Consider the following 20210-nt stretch of genomic DNA (forward strand, 5'->3'; position numbering starts at 1 on the left):
GTAGATTTACAACTTAAAAAACTAACCCATTAACTTGATAGTTATTTAATTGCTACTGTTGTCTTTGCATAGTGTTCTTTGTAATAATATTAATTCAATATTAATCGGTAAGCTGGTGTTATCATTGTCTGTATTATTTAACGCATTCAGACGACGTGTTTTCTTCAAGTTAGTTTCGACGACAGCTAATAAATGTGTAACCAAGAAAAACGAAAATTTGCTTGATTCAAACAACATACGATACCGCCTTCTGTAATTTACCAACATATTAACATGTAACATGTAACATGTAACAACTGATTCGTTACTACTTTTATTTCAAATTTTTGTTCTCAAAGTAAGAAAAGTAAGGAAAATAATGCTCATAATACCAGGTAATGTAAAACATATAGTATTACCGAAATGTATGCACAGGACCTACGACAAAAAATGAACAGGTAACCCAGAAGAATCTTAACAGAGAAGTTGAGTTCCAGTCCACAACGATGTTATTAACATGACATAACAAAATACGAAAATGACAAGTTGGTAAACCACTAGTTATAAGTTAGTATTATAATTTATGACAAATTCATCACTAAGAACCTATAACTTCACCGAAACAGGATTCAAAGAAATCCAAACTAAGGGACAATAATCTAGCAAAAGATAACGACAACGATTTAGCTTCATATGGATCACGGAGCTAAATAAGACGAAGAACAATACTCAGACTACGACAGGAACAAACAATAGTGAACAAAAAAATGAAAAAAACCTGACCTTGGCTTTTTCCAATGAAATCGACAATAGATAATGATAGATAGAATTTTTAAACTACTTGTAATTAAGAGAAGTCAAAGAAATAAAAGACACTAATTTAGGAAAAAGTCAATTTTGCGGGCGACTTGAGAGTTAAATCAATCATGTGAAGTCTCCACTCTTTACATGTAGATGCAACTGATGCACATCTGGTTTTTTGAAGTTTATGAACAAATTAAAACAAAGCAGATAAACATTCTAAGTATCAGGTTCTAAAATTACTAGATTCAACCCAGGTTTTTTTCTTTTTTGTCATCAACTTTTAAGACTTCAACCTACAGTAGATTTTAAACTCTTCTTGGTTGGATATCACAAAAACTCGTCTTATTTGACAAATTTTTTTCAATATTTTGTAAAGAATAGTTTCAGTGCACTCACTTTTACAACCAGCAAAGACGGCTTCATTATCTAGAGAACTATCTGTATCTTTGTATTTATTTCATACTTTTACAGAGAATCAAGTTCTATATGTAAGTGCTAGAGAACAAAGCCAATAGGAAAGTAAAGAGTAATTTAAAAAGGTTTATTAGATATGATCAAGATATGCACTGTAAAGGGAATAAAAGTAAAGTTACAGTTGGACTGAAAAATGTAGGCACCTCCTTGCCTTATACAATGCCATAACTAATCATGACATGGAGTAAATGTTTCAATTGCTCAGTGTGAGCATTCACAGTTTAAGAACATATCTGAGCAGTTTTTTTCCTCGTACTTCCCTGAGCCGGCCACAATGTCTTAACATGGTAAGAATTGCCCTTCCAGTGGAGTCCATCTTCATTTGTGAGTATGTCTTAAGATCATCATCAATGAAAAAATACTCTCCTGTTGAAGAACAAAACCAATGCATCTGAAATTTGGGGTCATGATGGAATGGGAAAGGGGAGAAAAATTAAAGAGTCTCGGGTTTCTGGATTACTTTTGAGACTCAGTTGGAAGTTACTCTCATTGACTACATGTACCTCAGTTTACAGTGTAAGGTTGTGTAAGAATTTATTAGGCTTCCTTTCAAAAGGATTCACTCACATGAAAACATGTTTTCACCATGATCAAGCAATAACACCAGCACATGGCAATAATCATATTTGGATATGTGTCAGTCATCACACATACATACAGGCAATAGCTTTTTTTCTACTAAGGACACACACTGTCCATGTTCATGTGTATTTTAAGGCCAGTCAGGTCACTTACCCTCTATGTCTGGTATCTCAGCCTCTTTAAAAGCCTTAAATACATAAATAGATGCATGTCAGTAATTTATAAAAGAAGTGCTAATTGCATTACTGAAAACAGGAAATACCCAAGATGTGCAACTTGGGAACCAAGCATGTCTGCTGAGACTTTAAGATATCATATTTATAATTAAAACAGTCCTTTCAAATAAATTCAGAAAGCATGTATGGTATATCCTTCTCAACAGATGACCAGTGTGGCTGCAGTTTTCAAAATATATTAAGTGTTAAACCACCAATGAATTTCAAAAGACTGCAGCCACATAATAATAAGACTGCAAGAAAACCAAGTAAGTTCAGTTTATCATGTTTTCACTTCATAATGAGCAAAGCAAACAAATGGTTCTTGAAAGCTCAAATGTCTAGGGTTTTCAGGTTTTTATAAATCTTTGAAACCGTAAAAGCAATGTACTACAGGTGTTCCAAAGTTAGAAGTTAGTTGGCCATGGCCAGTGGACTCTGCTGAACAACATACGGCTCTGATCAACCTTGTATTTTTCATAACTGGCTCCCCCATTGCTGAGCGAGGAAGACGTAGTATCTTGTATTTTGCTGTGATGACTTTATGGATTTCATCAATGGCATTGTTGACTTGGTCATAGGAGGTACGTCCCTTGATGTACCTGAGTAAGGTATGCGAGAGTACGTTATTTCAAAAGGGTCTATGAGAACAACACAAAACAAAGTAAAATAAAAAAATAACAATAGTGAAATGAGCTTTGGAACAAATCAAGTAAAAGCTGCTATTATATCAACAAATATAGTTATGAAAAACCCTGCTACAGTCCTGTACTTCAGCCAGACAGTTACAAACAGAAGTATTCTAATGCAGGAAGGGGTACGAATATCTTCTCTCCTTGATTAGATAAATCTAAGTACAGGGAACTGGAAGAAGTCTATAATCTCAATTATTGAGATGTAGGGGTTGTTTAAATTACTTGTCTCTGGGTTAAATTCTTACTTTGGTATTTGATCAAACTCTTCAACTGTGAGATATGCTAACTTGGGAAACTCAAATCCATCCTCACTTGATAGATCTTTAGCTCTGCGGGTCTTTCTTGGCTTTTTCACATTCTCTGTTGCAACTTCCTCTTTCAAAACAACTCTAAATGATCACAGTTGGGACAATAAATAAAATTTTGCTTGAAAATACCAGTAACCACGTGAAGATGTATTTTAGGTTTTTGTTTTGGTTTAATGTTATTATAGATGGAATAGGTAAGCTCTAGGTATAGTGCTGTTTTACTTCAAATTTACTTTGAAACTGTCTTGAAAAATGCTATTGAGACAAAATGGAAAAGATTGATATCTTACTACTGATGTAGATGATTCATTTGCAGTTTTTGAAAGAGAAACAAACATCAACTGTAATGTGATTTCATCATATGTATAAGGATATAAAATCAATATGGCAAAGTATCAATATGGAAAGTTCTTATTTGTCTTATATTTTGAAAGAACACTGTCAGTGGTACAGTGTAACAGTGATAAACCATATTTTAGTTCCCAAAAGCTGTAATGTTCACAGAATGTCAGAAATTCTACCAAATTCTCCTGGGATTAATTGAGCCCTGTCAACTTCTTTTGCTCTGGAGCAAAAAATACATGTATCAATATTTAGCAAATTAACCTCTCAATGCAGTGGGAGAGTAAGTTCACTCAAGAAGCTCACCAAGTGATATGTGACTCCTTTAACTATAAAGAGAGGCTCTTAGTAAATATGCACCTTTTCATTCAGTGACTCAATTGTTTTACCTTTGTGATATCTTTTCAACTCCAGGGAGATGTGATGGGAGGTTGGATGCAATGTGTTCAAGTCTTTCTTTAAATTTTTTTGCAACATCTTGCATAACCTTTATTGAAGTTAAAACAAATACATGTATCAAAAGAATGTTAGAATCATCCTAAGTATAATTATAACCACATTTCAGAAATTAAATATTTTATGATCATCAAATAAATATTGTTGGGAGATATAAGGCACAAAATGAAATAATGTACACACATGTCCAGAGGTACACATGGTCCTTGATAAAAGGGTTTCTTGATTGTTTCAGTCTACATCTAACCAGCAGTTTCTTGTAGTAGTACAGAAGTTATGAGTTACCTCTCCTTGCTCTACTAACTTCTTTTCCTTTTCCAAATGTGCTTGAAAGCTACTTAGAGAAGATTCTATCTCTAGCAATTCTTTGTCCAGTGACCTCAACACAGAATCACAGTTGGCAGAACTTGCTGATTATAATTGAAGCAAATGATATAGTAAACAATGATTTATGTAACTGAGATGTTGTCGGAAGCACAAGCACCAGGTCCTGGTAATTTCAGATTTGGCATAAAAAGAGCTGAACCCTTCATTTCCTAAGTCTTGATTGTTAACTTTAAAACAACATATATCCTTAAGATAATTAATTTGATACCCAAGAGCCTGTTTAACGACGATTGGTTGAAAGTTATTCGGATAAAAAAAGCACAGAATGGGGGATTCTCGTAAAAAATGAGCGGAAATACGGGATCAGGACAACACCCCCCCGCAACCCGCACCAGCTCCCCTTATAGACAACCCCCCTTAACCCCGCCCCCCTTTCAGACCCTGTATCTTTCAAAGGGTCCCGCAAATAGTTTACACTTCTTAGCTTGATCAATAAACCAAAGAGCTCTGCAATATTGCACTTTCTGGCACATCAAACTTAAAATCACAAAAGTAAAAATGCATGGTGCACGGTATGGAATAAAAAATGGCTGATTGGTCTTTGACTTTCGGTAAATGATTTTGACAACGATTGAACGGCTTTACTTTGTACTTTCGAAGCCTTAAGACATCAACGATCAACCATGATACAAAATCTGCACATCACATTTTGCTTAACGATGGATTTCAATATAAATCATATTTAAATGCTACCTTTGGTTATTTTTTTTATCTTACCTGCGCCTCTTAATTCCATGCATCGCTTTAAACTGGAGATTTTTGAAGAGAAAATTTCCGCCATTTGCTCTAAAGTCGCCGCCATTTTGAGTTTAGCGCCAATTTTTTAAAATACGACCGCTTACAAAGTTATACTACAGGCGCAGATTCTTTAATAGTTCTCTACTCGGACTCGTCTACCGGTCCCCCGATAAGGCTACAATGTTTGTAAAGCATGATCTGCCACAGGGCAATTTTCGCTTATAGCCACAGTTTTTGAATCAACTTATTTAGCACGTGTGGAATTATTGCCTTACATGGCCCCGAGTAAGTTTCTTAACCAGCTAATTTGCAATCACTTTTTTTTTGGCTAGCATTAACCCCTGTGTACAGAGGCTATACGGCTTTGAAGAAAACTTGCTTATTAGCGAAGTCTTTTAGTCTTTAATAATTAGAAAGTTTTCCTAGACAGTGACTTTGTTGGAACGTAAAGTGAAGATAGCGTTTTTAAGTATATTTTCCTAGGCCTTGGAGTTCCAATATTTGCCCATACAGATACATTCTATATTTAGTTGTAGAAAATGCAAATCAAGCCAATATCTTTGATGGATCTCGCTAATTTCTTGTTTTCGTGGTCACAATCAATAATTCATATCGTGTTAAGTTCGTTTTTATCATTTAATGTGACCTCTGAAAGACACAAGGACAGATCTGTCTACATGTGCTCTTAAATATATTTCACTCGTCCTTACGTTGACGTTCCTTTCACTTTTAATGGGAAGATATCCTCCGTTTATGAAAAGATCATTCAAATAGATCTCTCGAATTCTCGATCATCATCATCCCTCTCTTTTTCAGGGAAAGGTCTTAACTTTCTGTTTTGAGAATACACTGATGAAAATAAACAAAGACAAAAACAAAAGGTGCCTTGTCCTATTGTCTATGCGAAACAAGACAAGGGCTCTCTTGTCAGTAGGAACCTGGTTGTAAAAATAGAACAGGCAGAGCTTTCAATGGTCACACTCAGCTGTTTAGAAAGATGTAGAATAATTAAATTGCGAAGCTAATGACTAAAAGTTATAATTGTGAGTTGTATCTTTGAACCCGGTAAGAAGATTAAACGCCACCGCCGTCTACTAATATCACGCTTTCCTTTTGTCTTCTTTGTCAAGTTGAGAATGGACGAAGTTAGGAAATTGTACTCCCCTAGACAACTACACGACACGTTGACAGAGAGGGAAAATTGGAGCGTTAGACGCAGCAAAAATCCTATTGTCGTATTACATCATGTGGAGCCTTCATCCATAGGAAACGGGGTCAAAGTCGTACAAAACACTTTATCTGCAAATCTATAGTTGTGACTAAAACCAATACAACCTTTGAACTCGCGCTTTTGGAGTGGAACTGATGTGGACACTGATTGAAGCAACACCGATCTGACCACCCAGAACTGTTTATGGACCTTGGCTTAATCCTTCACTTGGTCATAAGTCAGAGACAAGGCTGCTGTATAAACGGAAGTATCCCCTTAAACGGAATGGCTCAGATTTTTCGATAAAAAAAGAAAAACCTTTTTGTTACCTGCAATAAGCTAAAGCAATCGCGAATTTGTTTAAGCCCGAGGCGAAATAAACGACTTCTAGGCGCCAAGGAAATATCGAGCGAAATAACGTTGCTATGCTATCTTGGAACTCCAAAAGAAGGGAATACCTTCCACATTGCCTCTCGTAAAATAGCTAATATCCTCGTTAATCTTATCGCGGCTATTTTTGTTTTTGATACGGCGTTGAGTTAAAGGATTAAGAGTTTTGACCACGAGTACGACATGAGAGCTAATAACCGTCGCGGTTAATGAACCTTGTCTGTCAGTAACAGAGTTATTGGCCCTTGCTTGTAAATCACTCAAGATTTTTTCACGTGTACGAGAAATTCTACACTGTTTTTTATTTTGACTGTAATATCAACGAAGAAATTCCTTATGATTGCAATCAGCTAGAAGTGGCAAAGTCGATTATGGAGCGACTGCTCTCTTTTAGGGTTACCTTGGCAACCAAAACCCTTACAAAGCTGCGAAGGTGATCCTATGTTTTTTCAAATGAGTTGATCTTCTAAAACCGGAAGAAAAGCATTACTTACATAATAAATTCGGAACTAAAGTGCAAAGAAGATAACAAAAGTCTGAAACAAACTTAGCGGAAAAATAATAAAGGAAAAAAAGCACGAAATGTTAGTAAAATCACGGAAATGGTATTTATGAAAGATAAAACTTTCCTTCATAAGGCACTACTTAAAAAGATTTCAAAATATTACGACACCTTCGATAAGCACCGTTCACAATATTTCAAAGTATTTTTAAAACGAATAAATGAGACAGGCAATCTTTCCGGAGTGGCTGTGTTGTCGAAAAACAATCAGCTGTAAAACTTTTGACCGATCTAAGTAGGCATTGAAAACCGAAAACTTATGGTGAACAAAAAAAAGAGATATTCAAATTGTTGCTGTACTAGAAGGACATTCATAAACATTGTATATTATATAGATATATATCAAAATACAATATAAATATAAAGTGGATTAATATAAATTTTCGATCTATATCGATATGTCCAAGCTATTTTATATATAGAAATAGAATTTGTTTCAAATGATATATTTCGACAAGCAAAAATGTGATGTTTCCTAGTTTTCTCGTAGCAACTATCACCGAAAATTGTGCGCCTAAAGCCACGGAATCTACATTCTTATGTCAAAATGAAGTTGTTCAAATATGTGTGTAGTTGATAATCTCATTACCCCATATGAAGGCTTCATAACTTTCTAATTCATCATTTACAGTTAGGCTTAAATATTAAGCATTCTGTAAAGTAAATTTTCTCATGCAAGGCATGCATTTGTAAAAATTTCGCGTTTAGCTAGCTCAACTTTTGATAAAAACGCATCTTAAATAATTGTATGATTAGATCTAATCAGTTAAATCAGCGCTTCGATGTCCACTCGAACGCTGGTACTCATAGGATACACTGCCAATCCCGTTGGCGCACTGTTTTTCGTTTCCTCATTGGTGGTCGGGAACTCGAAGTGTTGGCCTTGTACGTTTGTTGTCGTAGGATTCTTTGTCAAGGCTGCTCAATTGGATGCTGCTGAATGCTCTTTGTTTCGTTCTTCTTACTGCAACGTGGTTTTTGTCTTCATCAGACACTTCAAGACTAGCTTTGTTGTCGTTTGTATCTTTACTTATGCCATTTAATTGGGCACTGCTGTTGACTCTTTGTTTTGTAGTTTCTCTGCTATGTGGTTCTTGTGTTTATGAGGCAACTCAACATTGCTACTTGCAAGTGGCTTTGTGTTGTTGACTTCATTAGCATTTTGGTCCTTGCCATGCAGGTTCAAACTGCTGCTTGACTTTGGTTTCGTCTTTGAAGCCATATCGAGTCCGTGATAGAATGGATCTGTTTCCATCGCCGAGTGATTCGAAAGCCGAAGGAAATTGAGGCGAGGGATCTTCTTTGCATAGCTGGCGGCTTATTGAATTTCACGCTTTTCTTTTGTGATCCATTTTCGGCATCTTCGTTTCCTTTTGGGAAATAGAACATTGGCATTGAAGGAAATTTATAGAGCACGCTGTGAAGTCAAAACCCCTTGCTGCGGGTTACTCGACGAGCGCCCCAAGATTTCCTTCTCTCCACCGTCATTAGAGAGCGCGAACTCTTTCGCAGACCATCCAGCTTCTTCTGCAGTACGGGCGAAAGGGTTAATGCGAGCTGCGTTCTTCTTCGCTGGCCTCAGAATTTACGATTTCTTCGTCAATTGACGATCCGCGCGAATCAGCTAGAGATTTCGTTGAATAAGCCTCGCTGGTTTGGCTATTTTCGTCTTGCGAGGAAATAACCACGTCCAGGTTTAGGCCCTGAGGACAAAGAGGATGGTGAGCCATTAGATTCGGTTGTGTTGGCCTCTTTCCTTGTGGGTTGAGGCGCTTTGTAGTCGATGTTCTCATCTTCTACCTCCTCCTCTCGTACGTTTTGTTTCTTTTGTTCGCATTGCCTCACGCATTCCACGGCAAAGGCAGACAGATCAGCATCTTTGAAATTCAAATACTGTCTCATACTTTCACGTACACTCAGGGCACTTCCCACCTTTAGAGTTGTCCCATCTGGAGCAGTGTTTCGTTTCCTTAAATTCGGGCGTACAGGTTTATTTCCTGTAGTGTCTCGAGCTTTATTTTCCGAGCACTTAGAGGTATCAGGTCTATTTTGTCCGTGTATTGCCTCCGTCTTACATGAGTGATTCTCAATGTTCGCAGTGCGGAAAAAATTCCTTCTTCGACTGTATTTTTGACTTTTGGTGATGTGTCATCGATTAATCTTGCTGTAGCTTGCGGCTATTTTTGCTGCGCTGTCATAACCATTTTGTTTAGGAAATTGTTCAATAAGGGTCGGACATAGCAAAACTTCCTGCAAATTAGCAATCTACGGCCGAGAGTTTGTGTAGGTGGCGGGTCACCATTATTAGTCATCTCACGATTTGGTTTACCCGACTTCATGAAAATGAATTCGTCTTCATCATCTTCCATCGGATTTTCTAATAAAACGTCATTTGTTCCTCCGGAGTTGTTCACTCACAACTTCACCTCGTCTGCGGTGTTGACACGAGCGTCTGGGTCGGAATTTGTGCTGTTGGCTCTGTTCTGCTCAGTCAAGTCAGACTTGCCAATATCTTTAGAAAGCGTGCTTAATAAATTCTGGCTCTCGTTTCTAATAGATCCTCGTTCTCTCGTTGCGAATCGTGCCTTGATCCCTGTCCAGAGCTGGGTGATGGGTTCCATCCGCTTTGCCCACTCGAACTCCAATGTTCCCCACCAGCTCTTTTAGCGCAAGTTCAGCTCTTTTATATTTTTCACCTGACTCTCATTTTTCCAAAGTTTCGTTTTGATGTCGAAGACCTTGAATTAGGACTTTCAGGTGGATAGACTGTCATCGGTAGAGCTGGCAGATTCCTCGCTTGCTCTTCTCTCTCGCATAGCGGCTATATATGACGCTCGCTCTACCCATTCTGCAGCCGAGACTGAATTGTTCCGATAGCTGTTCCAACCCACCACGGGGACTGTTTTCAAAAACAGAATTCGTTGAAAGTCTCTCGCTGTCAGAGTTTGCACTCTCGTCAGAGTATTCCTCAGATGTTTTCGATACCGCACGAGCGGGTTTATTGCCTTTTGTTTGGAGCACGCACTTTTTTCATTTCCTTAGTGTTTGCACTCGTCATGCTTATGTCGTCTCTGCTCGCCGCTCGAACGTTCCTGCTTCCAGAAACACAGTGAGTTGATTTGTAAGACTCAATTCTGTTTATTTGCTTCGTGGGCTACTGCTGGATCGCCGATGACTCATATAACACCATACTGTGACTTACATCCTTCGGAATTCCATTCTTGGGGTACGAAATAATCCTGTCGTTCTCACGGTCGCCATTGACTCTCTTGTAGTACGTGGGAGAGTTTGCCAACGAGCCCTTTCGTGTTTTTTCATCCCAATTTTATCGCCGTGTAGCATCGGTATGGGTGCGCTTCGTGCCCTTGAATGCTGAGGAGTGACTGTGCGCCATATTTATTTCAAGCGGGTGCGAGTAATCCTTGGTTTCGTTAACGTTTTCTCTGCTATTAGCGGACCGCTTGTCGCGAAACGTTTGGAACTGGCCTTTCCCATCCATTTTTGAAGCTTTGCTTTCATGCCGGTCGAGATTTACAGAAGACGCACTGCCGTAGGACGAGGCCATTCCGACTTTGAACAGCTAGACGACAACGGGTTACAAATTTCTGTGGTGCATTTGCATTACTCTGTACAACAAACCTGGGGGAGGGACGATGTCACCAATTAAAATGTGCTTAATGTTTGTCAATAAAGCTCTCGAGCCATTCTCAAGCAGAGCCAACAAATCTAAATGTAGAAAATATGTGGTATTTGATCGAAGACGTACCTTTTGTTTTGATCCAATGGAAAAAGCTTGAGTGCACGCGATCAATATTTATCGGATCTCGTGCTTGCGTCCAACTGGGCTGATGTATTAGGTTTCAAAGCTATTGTAATGATAACCAAGCTGCGCACTTGTCGCGATATAGAGGATCAAATGAGATCAATGTTCATCACGCAATTTCATTAGACGGGTACGTTCTCAGCACACGACATGACAAAAATGGTGCAAAAAATTGGTTTTATCCCTTAAACACTTCAAGTCACCCACGTCATTTACAGCAATTAAATCTCTGTCATTGTTAAAAAGAATGTATCAGTTCTTTGAAAATGCAAATGTTTTAGCATTAAATTCTACAGCCTTGACCCCAAATAAACATATTGATTTTCATTGGTCGAAAGACTCTCTTTGTTAGATGACTTAATTGTTCGGTTTTAGATAAACCTCTGTTGTTGCGGTCCTCCCAGCTTATTACGCAAGGAAAGTTTATGAAATAAACTTATCGAGAGCGAAAAAGGAACAAAGGTCGCAGTTCGGCTTCAAAGATGACTCTTATTATTAGTTTCATTTAGCGATGGATGCATCCTATTAGAAACGTGTCGGTTTAAATGACTTAATAATCACACCTGTGACACTTAAGGTGACCGCAGGATAATCAGGTCATGATGGTTTCATTTATCATTTTCTCTTCTGACAGTATTCAAATTAAGATGACGTCCCAAACGTCCCGCACTCCTAAAAAGTTTACAAAAGCCGAAGATTAAGGAAAGAGACTTCTTTGCAGGGATTCAATTAGGAGTTTAACTTGCTTACAATGTCGGTCCGGCAAAGAACAATTATGGTGTCAATTTGTTAATCCATTTTGCTCATCAGATGTTCGCTTCTAATCATTCAAGACATCCAAAAGCATAAACTACTTTCTTATGAACATCAAGAACTAAATTAGAATATCTTTAAGTGCGTTAATTAGTTGACATCGAAAGCGTTGATTACTTTTAATCAAACGATGGGAGATGTTTATTCCTCGTACCCTGCTCCGTCTCACGAGCTGCTGTTTCCGTGATTTTATGGCGCCGCTTGCAGGCTTCGTGTGTTCCTGTTCTTCTGTCTAATTTTACCATCAGTGTCAGCACAAATTTATTTTCTAAACGCGTCTCAGCACATACGTGTTGGGTCAAAAATAAAACGCCTTAGGGAACTCCGCAAAATGACGCAAGGGAGGGCTGCATTAGTTGTCCTATCCTAGCGAAAATTAGAGACATTTCGAACTTCTTAAGCGAGAAAAATATGCGTAAATAATTTCTGCTGTTTATTCTTTGAGCCACTGGTGTACCTCCTGTTAGGACACCACAGGAGATACTCTCTTTAGTTTGATCTTTTTGTTGAACGAATTCTAAGGAGTGGAAGAAAGACAGAGGACAACAGCAGTTAAGTCTGCTTGGGCAGAAAAACATGGTTGTTAATATCTCTTCTGATTTTCTATGGTCATAGCATGATTTAGCCAGAAACAAAACTTACAAAAAAATTACGAAATTTTTCTATGGTTCCTAATGTGTTGTCAATATTGTGTCCGGTTCATTCACGCAAATAAACATCAGGAACAATCGGGCGATGTGGACGATTCAGAACCATTTCTTTCAATCGAGCGTTATTTTATGTTCAAGAAAAATTTATTATTTTTGGTATTTTTGTGCTAAGAACAGTATAACTTAACCTGTTGTTGTTGTTGTTGTTGTTTTTCAAGTTGAGACAGTGGATTATCTTAAACCTAACCGAAACTTTGTTTCAATCACGCATCAGTAATTGTAATTTCAGAGGGACTTTATGCAAAAGAGAGGAGCTGTTATCCTTTGGAGCTCACACAATAGATCTGTCTTTGTTTTTAACCTGTCAACATCACTTTTATTTGTCAGCATGAAATCAGAGAGATAGGCGCCATCATAGGGTGACGACTTCTTTGAGATACCATTCGGCAAATCTTGTCACAACGCCCACCATTCACGTCTGGTTATGAAGTCATTGCTGTTTATCTTTTTAACACGTGTTCACACCACAACTAATCACCGGCCTGTTTGTTATCTTTGTTTGCTTTGTTTTGTGTCCAATCTTTTGTCATTCCTTAGTCCAAAGTTTGGTAGGTCCAAATTTTGAGGACAAAGGCTCACTCATTAGAACAGGGAAACTGTCTCACCGTTTACAACTCTATACAATCACTAGGTAATCACTCATTCAAACACTGGGGGTCCGTCGAAATATAATATAACAATTCAACCTTTATACTACCTAATAAAATCTTTCTAAAAATTTTGTGTGATCGATGAATAGACGCGACAGCCTTGAATATAATTTGAGGTTTGCCAAAAAAAAAACCAAAAAGCAAATACACAACGTTGGTATTGTTAGCATCGACAAAAATTCACGGATTTAGAATCTCAATAGAGCTCAAACGAGGCAGTGGGAGTTACTTTGCGATTTTCTTCACAACTGATTTTCCGGTGCTATCCGATATTCAGAATGTTTCAATGAAACCTCCGCATGGATTTTAGGACAATCTGTAATGCAGAAAGCACCAAAATTCAATAAAAACATTTGTAAGTATGTTATTATTTATCAACTTAAAAGTTATGACAGCAAATCGACGTGTTGAAAAAAGAACATCGTTCGGGATAATGTTACTGGAATTTTCATCCTATAGAGATCTAATAGTGTTAGAGCTGTTTGTTAACTGAGCAGAGAATGATTTACGTCAATTATTCTCTGTCAGGAGGCCATTACTTGGTCTCCTATCTTTGTGAAATAAATATTTGTCTTTCAACTTTGCTGGATACGATGTACGGTTTCGACCTACGGTCATCCGGCCATTAGAGGAAGCTGAAAACTTATATCACATCCTTAAAAGAATAATAATTTATTTCCGCTTCTTATTACTTCTACTTCTTTAATTCTTATAAATCCAATTAGAGGATTTGTCTGTTTTTCTGTTAGTCTATTGAAGAAAAATAAAGAGAGACTTGAGCAAAGATTTATCATGCAGTAACTTTTGTTAGAAAATTAATTACTACAGCCGACACATTCTCATCCCACGCTTCCACGTCCCACTGGAAAGGAAATTAAATGCATTCCGGTTGAAAAAATGCTTACCCCTGCCATGGGACGAAAGTCGTAATGGTCAATTCTCCTAGAGAGATTTTATGAAATGGAAAGGTGCTTTAATCTGACCGGGAAAGACATGGAGATTTTCAGTCGATAAACATTTCGGGCTCAAGACAATATCGTTTAATTTCTAGGTAAGGCTAACAGATACATTAGAGTGTGAATCAAGCGCAAATAAGCACTCCAGAAAGTAAACAAACAGTTAAGAAAATACAAATATAAATAAATCTTAAATAAGTCGATAAATTAATAAATAAATAGATAAATAGTGGCCGGGATGGACACAGAGAAAAGTGCTTCGACCAAACTCTTGCCAAACGAGCGTTTCTTAGCCGTTTTTGGAGCCCTCCATTTAAATTCATGAATATCACTTAAACGAATGAAATAATTTGAGAATGTTTAATATTATGTGCCTAATTAACAATACTAGCCTCTTCGTCGATAAATACCAAATTCAAAATCATGATATTTTCCTGCACTTATCATGGTCAGCTCGTAAATTTAAAAACCTTCGTCCATATTTTGTCAATTTACCAATTGATTTAGGAGCCTCCAACCTCGAGTATCCTTGTTGTATAATATTTGATTTAAAAGACTTCCTGAAAGAAGTTCCTTCCTATTTTCCTCCACCGTTTCGGTGGCTTTTGCTAAAGAGACAGAAATAACGGCGTTAATGTGATGCGGTCAAAATCGAGGGTTTTGAAAGTGAGAGAGTTCATTGTTCAATATTGATTTTATATCGATGTCAAAGCTCACAATAGCAGACATCTGCGTCTCAATGCTTAATTATACGGAGCCAGTCGGACATCGAGGAGGTAAGCCACTGAAATTGAAGTTGCAATATATTGATCGGTTTGTTGGGTTCCTTGTATGAATCACAAAGTGCGATAGACAGCCCTCTTTTTTCATTTGCATTTAGCGGTAGAGATCATATTTACGCCAACTTTTAGTTTTTTTTTAGTTTTCAACCGCCAGAGTTTACGTTAATGGCATATTTTTCCTCTTACGAAGTTTGGATTCTGCTAAAACTTTACGCGTACGTGCTTTGGTTCTGCGGAGATGCGCATTGAGTGGAAAAACAAATTACGTAAAATAACCCACTTCCTCCGGAGAAAAGAATGTAACATACGCGCAAAGATTTATTTTGAGGCGATGAAAAAACCTTCTCAGAGAAATAAAAATTTATCTCGAGTTAATAAAACAGATGGTCAAAAGGACAAAGATGGCTTTTTTCACAATGCACGTTTGGGCTCACGCGTTAAGTCGCGTGCAAGACAAGTGCCTCTTCTCTCAGTTTCATGCGCACGGGCGGATCGATATTGAAGTCACCACCCTTGACCGCCCAAACGTGATGGTCAAGTGTCGGTATTCAGTGTTTATACTAGAAACAATAGCTTTTAGAGAGCAGGAGAGGAATGCGACCCAAATATTAAAAATCATTGCTAAGGTTGTTTTATGTCAACTACAATGAAATAGGCTTAGTCCATTTCACAAAAGACTGGGTGAAACAATATATCAGTTTCTATAAACACGCAACTTAACACAATATCATCCCAGGACTCATTTATTTGAAATATTTATTGTATTTTCATGGTTCGGTTCTTTATGAACTGATTTGTAAATAAATTGCATTCAGAAATTCGTGGGTTTAAGCGTCAGCTCTTTGGAATAAGGCCAGGAACGTCAGTTTTGAACAAAATCTTCGGAATATCCGGATACGTTAGAAAAGGGCATTGGTCAAGAGAGATTTATCCAAAATGATGTAATTTCAAAGAAGAGCTTTTGCATTCCATGGCCTATCGATGGAACAGAAACGAATTTACATGCGTCGGTTCTGATTCACAAAGAAGTTATGTTCCACTTTGTAGACTTAATGTTTCGTTGAACAATAGTAGTCTCAGATTCTAGACAGAAAGTGATGAAAATTATAGGTTAGAAGTCGTTCCGAGAAGATTGTTGAAAAAAATATGTTGGATTGTTTGAATGTTTTAGTGATGCGATAAATCTAACATAGACAAAAAAACACGGCGGGGGTGAAAAGTATGCAGCGTTCGGCTTTTTTTTTTTTTTGTCAAGGAGGCGTGGTGACCAAATCATAGATCAACATGACTACAAGACAGAAATTGCAATCAAACAGTCAGGAGTTCTTTCCTTTCGCTGATTAGATATTCACAGAAACTCTGGCCGCAACTCTGAAGTTGTCTATCTTGACAGTCTGTAGAGAGAACGATCGTCGCGAGGGTCAATTTGGAATTTAGGTGCTTTCAAGTCCATTAACTTGATTTTTTTCCTTTCGTTTCGTTCCGTGTGTTTCCGGCAGAAAATATCTCAGATAATGATCCCCAAGGTACAATGTTAAAACTAACTAATAAGAAGCAGGGTAGTGGCACGAAAGTTTAAAAATGTGGTCTCACAATTTATGGGAAACAATAATCTGTCAGGTCAATTGACGCACATTACTTTATGACGAAACTTGAACTGACGTGTGAACGTTTCGCAATTAAAGGTAATTTATACCCTGTTATTGCACTGGTCAATAACACTTGTATAAGATGTTCGCTGACATTGTAGAAATTTGGGAATTTCTCTCTTACTCAAGTTTAAATTTCAAGCGTACTTGCCTGTTCCAGGCCATATGATGAACGGTGCGTTAGCTGCGGCCAAGCGACAAGGGGAAGTTTGGGTCGGGCTACGTACGGATCCAAGCCTCCCTCGTTTTATCCATCTGCAACTATCGCGCCGATCATCATCGCCTGGAACAGAATAGAAATGTACCAACAAACACATCGACTTTGATTTAATGACAACTTAGTGTCTAAGTGAAGTTTGTTGCACTACTGATTCACGCGCGCTCTTATAATTTGGTGAGAGATACAGGCACAGGTTACTGGTCGCATCACAATGTAATAAATTTTAAATTATATTTCAATTATAGATTTATAAACAGAGCAAAACAAAAGGATGAGCAACTCCGTAACAGCCTTACAATAGAGACTTTTGAATCAAATTTGAGATATTTTAAAAAAAGTTTCGAAGTAGATGCGCCCGGTCCAAGTAAGTTAGAAAACTTTTGTCGAGCCGCTCAGCATTTCATCTCTTTAGGATTTTCAGAAGCACGTTGAATAACATTACAATTGAAAACATAACAATTGTGATGTTTTTCTATTGGTTGATAACTTTTTTAGAAGGTAATGAACTAGTTCAACATAAAATGTAACATGTCTAGAAATGATTTTCAAGTTTAATACTCAAAGTCCTACAAAATAAAACCATTAAAGCGTGTTACAAGGTTGCAGGTTGCCGGAAAAACTGTATATAAAAAGCAGAAATCCCTTACATATTACTGCTTTTGCTCATTTGTTACTAATGATAGAGCCATTTCCACATAAAAGATACGCATTCAAGCAAACAAACAAGACTAAAAAGTCATTGAGGTTTGGGGACTTCTTCGATAATCAATCGTGACACTGAATTCCAGCCTGTATATCCGTATGCGTCTCCATATCTGGGACAATTTCCAATGTTGATACCAACACGGATTCTTCCCTTGTGGATGTTTTCACAGTAGCCTTCTATTGCTCCAGGTCTGTGGTTATCTTCATCCTTGTTTCTGATCCAGACAACCGCGTCAATGGGCAGCGGACCATTGCATTCTGCACCATTAAAGGTGATGAACCAGCGCTTACAACACTCGTTACAACGCACGTATATATTACCTTGATAAACCACTCGTAGAGCGGTACCATCTCTCGTCTTGTCGAAGATGCAGTCCTATAAAAACAGAAGCAAAAGAGATTAACATGAAATTAATCAAAAGAGAAGATTCATGATTTTTCACGCTAAAACCCTCTTAGTTTGACAAATGCTTTATTTCAACCCTCCACCAATATCACATACCTTAATTAGTCCCACGTCCCGATTGTCCGAAGCCCTCCAAACACACTGTTTCCAACTTCTGTGGTCGGTATCAGACCCTTTTGGTCCAACGTCCCCTTTAGCTCCACGTGGCCCTGGCCTACCAGCCACGCCCTTCTCTCCTCTAGCACCATCTCGACCGTTTAAGCCTGGTACCCCGTTATATCCATTGTGACCAGGGAGACCGGGAGGTCCTTGCAGACACGTGCTGAGATTCTGTGACATTAAGGGGTATAGGTCTTTAGACTCATCTTGGAATCGGAAATTTTGATCTAGCCATTCAGTATTCGTAATAATTAACTCGACAATTTTTTTTTGAATGTCCTTTGGTTGGGACTATGTACTCAAGGTATTTTTGAGTCATAGACAAAAAAATTTAAGATGAATTTATCTTCTAGACACAAACATTTTCTTGCTCTCCTTAAACAAGAAAATTTAAATCGATGACTTCGTCGGTCCGAAATAATTTCGAACGAAATGAACATTGCTGCTAGTGCCCTCGAGCGTGGCAAATTCGAAGTTCTTTGATATGACGTAATGTTATGGAAGCAATGTAAAAGAGATCTTTTGGGTGAGACTCGTCGCGTTTTTTTTGGTAAATCTTCTAAAATTTGGTGGAGCGTTTAACACATTTGTGATCTTCCTATTCAGGAAATTAACGAAAAAATATCATAGGACCCATTCTAAGCTATAGGCACAAAGCAAAAATTTTCAAAAAGCGAAGAAACTTCCCTTGAAATCACTAGTTTTTTCGACCGCAAGGACAAATTTTACATATTATGATTTTACGAGATTTCATCAAAGCAAATCGGAGAAAATTAAAATCAAAGCCAAATAACCGCGCGCTGGTGAGCGTCTACTTTTGGCGCATTTCTGCTCAAGATCGAAAACCTGTACATTTGGTAAAGAAAAGCAACAGTCCTACCCTTGTTTATTTAATTTTGGTATCTTTTAATAATCTTGAAGGCAGAAAAGATAAAAAAATTTTCATAAAAACATAGCGCTGGCGCGCGCTTCATAATCACTGGCTAAAACTCCATGGAGCCACTTTAAGATAGGCCAAGAAGACGACATGGACCCTTCTATATTACTTAGAATTTGAAAAGTCTGATTTTTCAGGTTAAATTTGATCACTTGTTTTTGATGAGCGACATCTCAGAGAATTAGCGGCTGACAAATTCAAAATGCAGTGTGTAGACACGAAATAAGAACGATATACAGCTTATTTAACTGACAATCGACAGAAAAGTAATCGAATCCTCCCTTGCGATTAATTCGGGAACGAAGTTCCAATTTAACTGAGATCATACCTTACTTAATGATGTTTACTTCTTCCAATCAGCAAAAAAACCCTCAAATTTTAAGGAAGGTCGAGTGACTTTAAGCCATACTTGAGATATAATTATATTAGTGGTTGGTATTTCGTAATCTTTACCTTAGAAGAAGACGAAATAGTTTTGTGTCCTTCACTTTGATTGAAGTAACAAGTAGCCAGCAAATACAAGAACAAAGTATCAGTGTTGAACATTATTGCTTCTCCTGGAGCGAATACACTCAAAAGAGGAAGCCTCTGGTACACAACTGGATTATTTTTCCTGTTCAGATCGTGTCGACTGATCAAACAACGTAGAAATTAATTGTTTATACATATTATCTTTCTTATTTAAATTTGCCACTGTCTCCCAAAATAATGCTTTGTTGTGGATAATTAGTGACATTTGGTAAAGAATCCCTATGAATGGCTCAGAAATTCGACTCTTGTACGTCTTTGATTCAGCCGATGTTACAGCAACTCGTTCGTTTTCCTTTGAGATGCGAAGGATTCAATCTAAAGCATGGGGCAAAAGCGAATGATTAAAATAAGAGAACTCCCGCTTTTATTGTTTCCTTTCGCTGAATGCTTTGCCTGCCACGCTACTCAGTTGCTCTCGCTTGGCTAAAAAGGAGAGCAAAATGCTGTTAAGTTGACTAGTTTTGATTTAGACGTTGAACTAATCGAATGCTGAACTCGATAGATACAACAGTGATGTCGAAGTTTTCTTGAAACCGATGAAATTCGCGGAACTGGAAAAACACTGTGTTTGAGTTGTCAGAGTTGACAAATAAATCAAAACATGAAATTAGACAGCCAGGGATCCCAAATGATAAATAAGCAGAAAGTTTTAATGACAACAAAAGCCCAGAACTTCGGCTTGTTTTTCACAGTCAGTAAAATCAGATCGAAATGACAATTTTTTTAT

General features: G+C 37.7%; 2 protein-coding genes and 1 pseudogene across 2 annotated transcripts; all 3 read right to left on the reverse strand.

Moving 5' to 3' along the window:
• Positions 1-1369: 1369 nt before the first annotated feature.
• LOC131769899 (spindle and kinetochore-associated protein 1) lies at positions 1370-5050 on the reverse strand. Its single transcript, XM_066165462.1, has 7 exons — positions 4960-5050; positions 4141-4265; positions 3789-3886; positions 2995-3138; positions 2528-2656; positions 1993-2033; positions 1370-1623 (listed from the first exon to the last, which is right to left on the reverse strand). Exons 1-7 carry the CDS (start codon positions 5042-5044, stop codon positions 1472-1474), a joined length of 774 nt encoding a protein of 257 aa, XP_066021559.1. The 5' UTR covers positions 5045-5050; the 3' UTR covers positions 1370-1471.
• A 1831-nt stretch (positions 5051-6881) lies between these two features.
• Positions 6882-10769, reverse strand: LOC131769910 (serine-rich adhesin for platelets-like; annotated as a pseudogene).
• A 6549-nt stretch (positions 10770-17318) lies between these two features.
• LOC131769917 (collagen triple helix repeat-containing protein 1-like) lies at positions 17319-19546 on the reverse strand. The gene is made up of 3 exons (XM_059085646.2): positions 19406-19546; positions 17953-18186; positions 17319-17826 (listed from the first exon to the last, which is right to left on the reverse strand). Exons 1-3 carry the CDS (start codon positions 19496-19498, stop codon positions 17482-17484), a joined length of 672 nt encoding a protein of 223 aa, XP_058941629.2. The 5' UTR covers positions 19499-19546; the 3' UTR covers positions 17319-17481.
• Positions 19547-20210: the final 664 nt, after the last annotated feature.

The sequence above is a fragment of the Pocillopora verrucosa genome, chromosome 4, assembly GCF_036669915.1.
Source record: "Pocillopora verrucosa isolate sample1 chromosome 4, ASM3666991v2, whole genome shotgun sequence".
Taxonomy (NCBI): domain Eukaryota; kingdom Metazoa; phylum Cnidaria; class Anthozoa; order Scleractinia; family Pocilloporidae; genus Pocillopora; species Pocillopora verrucosa.